The 10,785-nt window shown below is 35.0% G+C and overlaps 1 protein-coding gene across 1 annotated transcript; it reads left to right on the forward strand.

The window, feature by feature from the left end:
• The first annotated feature begins 297 nt into the window (after positions 1-297).
• Positions 298-8,646, forward strand: LOC132182509 (protein CONSERVED ONLY IN THE GREEN LINEAGE 160, chloroplastic). The gene is made up of 10 exons (XM_059595775.1): positions 298-814; positions 1,456-1,505; positions 1,609-1,687; positions 1,769-1,864; positions 2,110-2,190; positions 2,321-2,412; positions 2,976-3,068; positions 6,634-6,702; positions 7,661-7,861; positions 8,266-8,646. The coding sequence occupies exons 1-9, from the start codon at positions 500-502 to the stop codon at positions 7,797-7,799; spliced, it is 1,014 nt and encodes a 337-aa protein (XP_059451758.1). The 5' UTR covers positions 298-499; the 3' UTR covers positions 7,800-7,861; positions 8,266-8,646.
• The last annotated feature ends 2,139 nt before the right edge of the window (positions 8,647-10,785 follow it).

Here is a 10,785-nt window from a genome sequence, read left to right on the forward strand (position 1 = left end):
TAAAATAAAAACAAAAATATTATAACTTATTTATTTTTTAAAAATTTTAAGAGTATTTTTGTCTTATTAAAATTTTTATAAGGGTAATTTTATTATTTTGCTAGCATTGGGATTACATTATCATTGTTTTGTTAGTTTGAAGAGTAAATTGTCGTAATTGATAGTTTGGAAGTAGATTATCGTTAGAGTAGTAGTTTGAGGAAGTTCAGTGGAGTTTACCCTATTTAATCCCAAACCATATGTTGTTTTAACAGCCGGATCCGGTAAAAACGCTTGTCACTCCAGTAATCTTTGCCTTCACTCACTCGTGGGTGAATCGCTCAGTCCCACAAACAGAGATTTCCAACCGAAGATGAGGCTTTGTGAAACACATGCACAAGCAGATGTGGAAAAGTAACAGGCACAAGACAACCATCACCGTCACATATCCAGATTTTTTTTTCCGCCTTTCTTTTATAGAACCGCCACAAGAAGGACCTCCTTATCATCGCCACGAGCAATGGGAGTTCTAAGCTACATTTCAGTGAACTCCGCAGCCACACCCATCTCTCAGGACCCTCCAAACACACCTGTGCCTAACCCAAGACAGACCAAAGTCATCCTGCCCAACAAGAAGCCCCTCAAATGGTCCACTGGGATGGCTCCGGGCGACTACGGTGGCCCACCGACCACGACGAAGCTTAGAAAGTACTGGGGTGGTGAAGAAGAGGACCCTCTGAGCTCTGATGACTTTATGTGGAACAAGGACTTCATGGGTCGATTTCAAAGATTGGTTAAGAACAATGAGTCTTCAATTGAGGCCACTCCGATTAAGGTTTCTCTCTCTCTCTCTCTCTCCCTCTCTCTCTCTCTCTCGCGTTGTATTAACCTTTTCTCCTTTATATTGGCCATCTGGGTTTCCTTTAATTTGTGTTCATATGCCTGTTTCTTTATTGAATTTTGTGTTTCGTTCGTGAATTTGTTTCTGGAGTATAGTATTTGGCTGATTGAAGATGACTAAGCTAAGTTTTTCAGTCAAATTATTTGGTATTGTTTCTTAATAGGCTATGTTATTAAATTGGTCAACTAGTGTAATGGATTTCTATGCATGGAGCTTAATTTGATTTAAGAACTATGAGTTTTTTATTTGACACTCGATTTCATGGCTTTGTCGGTACTTCGATTTTTTCTTTATTATTATTATTATTTTTGTGAGTATTTTTTCTTTAGTTTAGTTGCTGAGAAACTGGAGGAAAAGAAAGAAAAAGGAAAATTGAGATGTTGAATTATTCATTGACTGTGTACACTGCAGAATGAAGTTTATTTTAACCCATTCTTGTAGAATCGATGGCTGAGTTGAAATATTTTTCTCGTCGGTTTCAACAAGAAGACTATATTAGATTTTGTATGGCTGAGTTTTTGAAATGAAGGCAAATGGGTTTTGCATTGCTGAATAAATTTCTTTGGTGTAAACAGGGAGAGCCATCTGGGTTTCTAAGCTTAAATAGAGTCATGAGCCTTGACAGGTTTGTTATCAACTTATCATTCATTGGAATTCAGTTATCCTTGTTTTTTATTTAGTGAAATTGTATTTGTTGCCTGAAATGTGTTTGAATTATGGGAATGTAGTTTGGAAGTTGATTTTAGTAAAGAACTCACAAATCCTTTAAAGCATGGGTTAGAAGAGAAAGTTGAGGCTACAGTTCAGGTATGATGCATGTCTGGAAATTATTTCATGAGTACATATATCCCAGGATAGTTTTGTATTAAAAGTTACTTTTCTCCGCAGACTAGTGGCAGAAAGTCACCCAGATGGAAATTGGCACCAACACGGCGTGAGCAAGAGAAGTGGGATAGAGCAAGCAAAGCTGCAACTGGAGGCAGTGTAAGTTTTTTTTTGTCATGATTTTTGATTCAGAGAACTTCCATTCTTCATCCTTGCATAAAAATCCTTCTGATGTCAAGCTAATAGTGCTTATCATTTAAAGAATGTTCTAGCTTTTGAAAGCAAAAGAAGTGTGATAGTTGCTCTAGGAGGAAGAAAAACTTTTACATGCATTTATTTTACCAAGTATTCTTTGGGAGGATTGCTTCTTATTGTTGAAGTTCTGATTTAGTGCTAACATGTAGGATGTGATGTTTCGGGAATTAAGGCGGCCTCGTGGAGACCCAGAAGTGTTGGCTGCTCAGTGGAGAGAGCAGTATTTTAAGGTGCTTAGTTGAACACCATCTTGTCTTTGTCAAGATGTGTGTACTTTTTGTGTTTCTTTTTCTTTAACTAATGTTATCTCTCTATCTCTCTCCCCTTCATTTTTTAACTCGTTTCATTTTGCTTCCGCAGTTAAAGAAGAAGTTACAAATTCTCACTCTGGGTATAGGCAGTGTTGGCTTAGTCTCTTCTTATGTTTCTTATTCCCCTGAAATTGCTGCTAGGTATGCAAATTTTGGCTTTATATATATGTGTGTTTTTTTTTCTTCGAATTTTAATGTGTGAAATGTACTCCGCACAAATATCTGCCATTCAATCTGTGGTTTTTTTATTCTAGACATTGTTCTCTACTGAGAACTACAGATTAGAAAGCCATTTGGTTGTATTGACGAATTTGCATAATTTGAGATGGTACATCTTAGTTTAGGTTTTTAGGCACACGTGCGTTTTCTTTAAGTGCACTAAAAAACATCTACATATTTTTCTTAGCTTTGTGCTATTTCCAAATTTTTGGTCTTCAAATTTTCTGTACCTTGCAGTAAAGTTCAATTACTTCTTATTTTGTTTCCACCAGTAGTATAAGTCACCAAAGCTCCTTTTGAACATCAAACTCGTTAGCCCACTCTTTGTTGATTTTCTTGATAACTCTAGTGCAATTTCAGGTGAAGGTTTGTTCATTTTGGCATTTATAATGTCTCAGAACATCTGGTGATATAAAATTGGAGTATTGTAAAGATTATTCTCTCTTTGTAACAATTGATGTTCATTAATTCTTTGGTGTATTTAGCTTTGGTGCTGGGTTTCTTGGTTCTTTGGTGTATATGCGTATGCTAGGGACTAGTGTGGATTCAATGGCAGATGGAGCAAAAGGGCTTGTCAAGTACGTACAAATGACTTCTTGAAAACCTAGATGTTAACTTCTTTTATTTTTTATGTTATCTTATTGTATTACATATTGCTTCACATTTATATGCTTTGTAGTGTACATCCTGTTAATTTACATGCCAACATTTACTTGATAATTTGAGTTCCTTATCTTCAATTTGCATACTTTAATGCAGCAGAATATTCTCAAAGGGTATATACATTTATTTTTTTATAGTATTCTAAAATTTGGTCAGAGTTTAACTGTAACTTGTAGCAAATTCTTTTCATGGTATATTGAAGTTTAACTTGAGGATGCCAGCTGGCCTGCTGGTCATGCCCCACATTCTCCAATGTTGGAGTCAATTTATTGGCTTCGATTCTCCTTGTGAACTTTCTGCTTACCTATTCCTCTTCCCCAGAAAGCTCATATTGTGTTTTTTGTACTCTAATTTAGTTTTGTGATGAGGTTTTATCAATTATAGTTGATCTAGAAGTAATACTATTGATAGCATGATGCCAAAGAATGAATAGACTATGTTTGCAGGACTTATACATTGGTGGACATGATTTTGTAAATTGTGGTTGCTGCAGGATTTCAATTTTTCATGTTGGGTATGTGTGTATAAAGCTTGGCAATATTCCAAAAGGCATAAACTTTTCTTGACTAATAAATGAACAACATTTTAAAATGTTGGACATACTAAAATGATGCCTTTGCCATGGCTTGTGTTGTTAGGTATTCAGTATGTTGATGGTTTATTGATGGAAGTGTCCTTTACACACTAGCAAAATAGTGTTCTCAGCTTGTTTTTGTTTTCTATATCGAGTATTGGAGTGATACCAAGTAGCTTGTGGTGAATCCAATCCGGCTTGTCCACTTGGGAATAGAAAGTGAGAGGCAGGGTTTTGGGGGTCGAATGACTGTAACTTAGAAAAATATGAGATTATAGTTTAGTAGTTCACCTTATTAAGAATTATCTAGTGGGTTATTATGTTATTTTACAATGTGCAAGTGGGGTTAAATGATGCTCTAGAGTAGGCATTACTCAAGTAGTTCCCATGTTAGAGGTGCAATTAAGAGCCATGGATGGGCATGGTCATTGATGCAAAAGGCGAAGCATGAAATATTGATTTATGGGGTTTAGAGCTGTAATCGAGCCGAGTATTGAATGTTCAAGATTTGTTCATTTAATTTATTTTGAACACGAGCTGAATTTGAGCTTATCACTGAGCTAGATAATTTGTTCAAGCTTGGCTCATTTATTTTTCGAGCGAACTCGAGTTTGTTTATGTTAGAAGTGTTAGGGTTTGAATCATTAGGGTTTTGAGGGTAGTTAAGTCTTTATGGTATTTCCTCTAATCCTATATAATAGGATGCTTGTATTAGGTTAGAATAAGTTGAATAATATAATAGCCTCCATCTTTTGTGTCTAAACCGTTCATACAAATTTTAACGTGGTATCAGAGCTTGTTTTGATTCGTGGATAGTCTATCGTTGGGTTTTTCTCTTGTTGGCGGCAGCACTGCCCGTGTGGGGGAGTACCTTCGTAGCAGTTTATTTTTTATGTTTTATGGTTACCGGAATACCTCCGGTGAAAAAAAAAAATCCCAGTAGTGTCGTTGCTGCTGGGGTGCGAGTTCTTGTTGCTAGGTGTGATTGTCGGTATTGTCTGTGGTGGCCGGAGTGTTCTGTGGTGGCCAGCAGAGTTGCAGCAGCCATCGGGAAAAAATTAAAAAAAAAAAAATGCCGGCTGTTTGAATGTGTTGTTAAAACGTTGATCTGTAGTCATCGTTTGAATCTGTTGTTGCTGTTTTTGGAGTGGCTGGAATGCTCTGTCTTCTCCGGTGAGCTCCAGCGCTACTTCGGCAAAATTCCGGTGAAGCTCTGGCGAGCATACAGTGACTGTTTCTGCTTTGTTTTCAGTGTTTTTCTTCTGTTTTAGGTACTGCCGGCATGGTCTGCTTGTCTCCGGCCAGTTTTGAAGCTCTGGCGTGTTTTTGGCGAAGCTCTTGTGAAGTTTTTTTTTTTTTTTTTAGTGCCTGATTTCCGGCGAAACTTGTTGGTTAATCTTGTGAAATGTAATTGTTGTTGGTTGTTGGTGATCGATGTATCCGACCGGCCTTGGATTCTCCGGCGAGACCCAATCACCTCTTGTTAGTGATCGTAGTATTCGACCGACCTTGGTGTTTTGCGGCAAGATCCGATCAAATCTTCGTTGTTCAAGTTTCCGACGAGTTTTCGACTAGTGTTGAAGTTTTATTTAATTATCTTGTTATTTGTATTATGTACTCCAAGCTGTTCCAGCTTGAGGGGCAGTGTTAGAGTATGTTTTTCTAGTTGTTTTTCGTTTTCTTGTATCTTTCAAGTTGGATTCATATGATGTATATGCTCCAACTTGAGGGGGAGTGTTAGAAGTGTTAGGGTTTGAGTTATTAGGGTTTTGAGAGTAGTTTAGTCTTTATGGTATTTCCTCTAATCCTATATAATAGGATGCTTGTATTAGGTTAGAATAAGTTGAATAATATAATAGCCTTCATCTTTTGTGTTTAAACCATTCATACAAACTTTAACAGTTTATGAGCTGCTCAGTTAACTTATTCGTTCCTTAACTAAAGTAAATATTATAATTGTTTATTTTTTTTGTAAATCCATACTAATTATTAGTTAATTATCGTTAAGAATTTATCATTTGAATTAATTAAATAAATTAACTTGAATCTTAAATAATCTAATCTCGAGTTTATATGTATGTTTTATAGTATGCATATAAATTCATTGTGCACATACGCACATATTTGTATACATACACACGAAGAAACTCATTTACACACAAATACACATATGTATCTATATCGAGACTAACAATAACAATAATTCAAGCTATATTTATTATATTAGGAAGAGCATTCATCTTTCTTTCAAATGTTCTAATTACGCAATTAAAATAATGCTATAAAAAATAATAAAAGTGAAGTTATATGAATTTATACTAGTATAGCTCATTTTGTAATTGAGCCTAATTTTGTGTTGATAATCGGCTCATTTATTAAACAAACCGAATTTGAGTCAAGTTTATACTAGTGGGTTGTCAAACGGATTTGTTCATTTACATCCCTAATGAGTTACTAGTATTAAATTTTCAAGAGTCAAGGGTGTTTTTTATAATTTAATAAATAGGTGTTTCCCTAGATTATTTTATGTAATTCAATAAATGGCAACAAATGTTGTTGCCCTAGATTATGTTAGGTAAGTCAATAAATGGGCATTACCATAGGGTTTAGTTGAGTTTATTTAAATATGATTTGTACTCTAATGGAGGCCGACTTGATGGAATTAAAAAAAAAAAAAAAATTTGAGGAATTGATTCTTCTCCCTTCCTCTCTCTCTCTCTCTCTCTCCCCTTTACTTCTTTTCTCTTCTTTCTCTCTCCCTTTTAGCTTTTTTCTTCTCTCTGTTTCCCTACTTTCATCCTATGATTCTGATGAAAGTAGTTTTGTCTTGCTTCTGTTCCTTTATTGGATTATAGTGTAAAATGACTGAAGTTCTGGATTTGAGCATGCTATATATTTTATTGCAGGGGAGCGGCTGCACAACCAAGGCTTTTGGTTCCTGTTGCGTTGGTCATGATCTATAACCGGTGGAATGGGTAAGTACCTTCAGTAGCATCTTGAGTAAAAATGATGTATTAAGCTGAAAGACTGCTTTTTCTGAAACCCAACTTATATTTATAAGGATTAAATATACTTAAGCTCCCTAAATTACCAGTCATTTTCAAAAAAGCCCTAGGAATTAATAGGTGTGACACTTGTATAGATCAAACTACCATTTTGTGGCAAAACAACCACTATGTTAGCGTTGACTATCAGAATGGATGAAAAAACTAAATTTGACCAAAATCTTTTGAAAATACCCTCACTTTGACCATTGACAAACCAAATTTACCCTTTATAAATTATTAATCAGTAAAAAAAGAATATATTTAAAAAATAAAAAATAAAAAATAAAGGTTGTTGAACCACCCTTGGGTTCTGTTATCCATCTTTTTTTTGTTTTTTTTTTTAGTTTTTACTTTTTTTATTATTATTATTATTTTAATTTTGGTTTTTAAGAAAATAAGGGTACTATAGGAAGAGAAACAAAAAGGCCAACTTTTCCATCCAACCTAATGATGGAGTGGCTTATTTGTTACAAAAATGATAGTTTGATGTATTCAAGTGTCATACCTATCAGTTTGTGGTTTTTTTGAAAATGACTGGTAGTTCATAGGCCTTAAATGTATTTAACTTTATTTATAATGTCATGCTTGTTTTATATTCTCCTTTTTTATTACACTACATTCAGACTAAGGTTTTCTGGCTCACATATATGGCCCTTCATAATGTCAATTTCCTGGCTTCTAACCTTCCAGAGTATCGTTTTCTCTGGATTCTTAGCTCTCAGAGATGCAATACTTTCCGATTTGAAGTGATTGCAGCGTCTAATTTGCACAATGGCTTACTTCGTTATTATTTTTCAATGGATTCTGTGAGCTGATTTGCTGTAAACGTATGTGTATCAAGTATACCTCTTGTTTTAGTGCCTGACAATTCTGTTTCTGGGTGCAGGATCCTCGTTCCAGAATATGGATATATGCACTTAGAATTGATACCGATGTTGGTGGGGTTTTTCACTTACAAGATTGCGACTTTTGTTCAAGCTATAGAGGAGGCACTTACCGTGGTTGGGAAAGAGACCGAAGTTTGAGATAGATCCTCTTCATACATTGTTGAAATTTTCCTTTTTTGCTTCTGATATGGCTACTAGAGGTAAGCAGTTGATTTTCATTTGCTGCCACACTTTGGCTTTTTGTTTGAATGTTTGGTCAATCTTTTGCATAGAAGTTGAACTTCTCTAAATGTAAAAAATTCCATGGCAAAATTCTCTAATTTTCAAAATTTTACAGCCAAATTCATCCAACCTCATCTTATTGAGCTATTTACTTTCTATCTCCATTTTCAATTTCACCAACTTCTATTCAAGTTTTCAGAAGAAATTCACAGAGAATTGAATTTGTACCAAACATTCTAGAAACTCATCCCAGTCATTCATGTCTATGGCTTTAGATTTAACCGAGTTTTGCATATTTGCCACATTTTTCAACGTAGATTACAGCAGCATTTGAATGCTCTGTGCAGTTTTCTTTTTCAACATTTTGTCTTTTGATATACAGATAATAACATGCAAATTGCAATGTTGTTTACTGGGCTGCTTGGAAGAGAAGTTCAGTTAAAGAGATGCCAAGAATCATCAAAACAGTTTACTCATTGTTGCTGCTGCTTTTAAAAAGTTGTTCTGAATATAGCAGTAGTTTATGCAAAATTTTCTCCATTGTACAATTAATTCTTGCATGTGATCATGATAGGATTATATAATATGGCATTCAGTAGAGACAGAATTTGCTTCAAAATCTTGGGTATTCTTGATGAGATATGGTATTGTCACATGGCAGACTTGGGAAAAGTTGTAAATATAGTTTTATGTTTCTAAACCAAACCAAAATATCATTTGGTTGGATGCTTTTAATGAATACCAGTGTTGGAAAAGCATAGTTAAAATGGTTGTCCATGACTGTTACTTTGGAATTGTAGTACATCTAGTATCTGGTATTTTGGGGTACGCCCACTTGATTCTGTATATTAGGTCTTTTTTTTTTTTTTTTTTTTTGGGAAAATCCACTTTACCCCCCTGTAGTTTCAGGAGTTTTTCAATTTGAACCCCAAAGTTTAAAAAGTGGCAATGTGCCCCCTCAATATTTCAAAAATTTTCAATTTAAACCTTCCGTTACAATTTCCGTTAAATTTGACAGAAATTTTTTTAAAAAAAGCCTGAGGGTAGTTATGCAATTTTAGAGATTTCCGTCCAATTTAACGGAAATTATTAACGGAAGATTTAAATTGAAAATTTTTGAAACATTGGGGGGGTACATTGCCACTTTTTAAACTTTTGAGTTCAAATTGAAAAACTCCTGAAACTTCAGGGGAGTAAAGTGAATTTTTCCTTTTCTTTTCTTTTTTTCTTTTTCTTTTTTCTCTTTTTCTTTTGGTAAGTAGCTCATTTTGTTTCCCTCAAATTGTCACCTAATTGACAATGTTCTTACTACAGGCAACAAAAATGACCTTAAATTTTTTGACAAAAGACAAAAATACTCCTATAAATTCGAGAAAAAAATAATATATATATATTAATTCCCACTCCCTTTTTTTTTTAATTTTTAGTTTTAGTTTTTTTTTCTTTGAATTTTTTATTTTAATTTTATTAAGGGTGTTTTTGTCATTAGGGAGATATTGATAATTTTTGGTAGTTTGAGGAGAGTTGGGGAGACATTGTCAATTGAATGATAGTTTGAGGGGTGTATTGATACAAAATATCTCTCAATGCCTAAATAAAGAGCCCACTCCAAATAGGAAGCCCGCAGCTCACTAAGTCACTAAGTCATTAGGCCCAAGCCCCTACAATCTGGGCACGATCGCCTCGCCTAGTCATCGCCTGGTCCGTCCCCAAACCATGCAGCGCCATCTTATGCTAACCAAATAATTAGGGAAGTATAATTACTCTCCAACAACCAAATCAAAGGATAACAAACTAAATCCTACCACAAATAGATCACTATATAACCTCTCCAAAGATTATCATAGGATCACTAAGTAACCTCTCCGTAGATTATCGTGGGAAGATCTTTCATACAAATAACTTCACCTCGATCCTCTCAACAAAACTCCATATTTTGAGGGAGTCAAGTGAGAGTCATTCTCCAACTCACTTTTCCAGCTACTCTATAAAAGGAGTGTGCCCCCTCCACAAAACGGGTGAAATATATCCTTACTCATTTTCAATTATTATTATTTTTTATTATCTATCTTACTCAAATTCTATCGGAGGTAGCACGACTGCCACACCCATACTTCGCGGCTTGTCACTGTTGATCATTTTTCTTTCTTACCAATGTTATCAACCTTGGTAGCGACTTGATTCAAAGCCTGCTAAAGTGACAGTAGACATTGTCAATTGGATGGTAGTTTGAGGGTAGTATATATATATATATATATATATATATATAAAATAAAAAAATAAAAAGAAAGAAAGAAGAAAGAAGTCGTCCCTTAATTGTATGGTTAATTTGTTTTTTTGCCATAAATATTTTTGTGGAGGTTGATCCTGATTGTAGCCCCAAACTGGGATGTTATGGAGGCTTAATGCCCATGGCCTTCACTCGTAGCTGTGAACTATCTAAAAAGCATAATCCATTAACGGTATAGTTAAATATTGTAGCCACAATGCCACATCACAAGAAAAAAATGCTATAGTCGTTCATAAGGTGTACGACCTTTTACCAAATCGATCTCTAAGGTTCAAAATGATCAATTTAGGCTCCATTTACTTTGACGTAAAATGATTTCCAGAAAATGATTTCCGTATTTTACGGTGTTTACTTCGACGTAAAATAGTGGTCATCGGAAAACATTTTCCTTTTGACCGAAAATTCTTATTTAATTTTAGGAAAATGGTTTACGGTTTTGAAAACCGTAAACCATTTTCCGACTATGAGCATCTCATTCTTAAAATGATGGATCTTGCCAAGACCCGCATAAAACCTCGTCAGGGCTTGTCCGGGTCCCACCCGGGACTTGATCGGGACCTGATCAGGACTTGACCGGGAATCGCCCGGGACCTGCCTGGGACTTGACCGGGA

This window comes from Corylus avellana, chromosome ca5 (assembly GCF_901000735.1).
Source record: "Corylus avellana chromosome ca5, CavTom2PMs-1.0".
Classification (NCBI taxonomy): domain Eukaryota; kingdom Viridiplantae; phylum Streptophyta; class Magnoliopsida; order Fagales; family Betulaceae; genus Corylus; species Corylus avellana.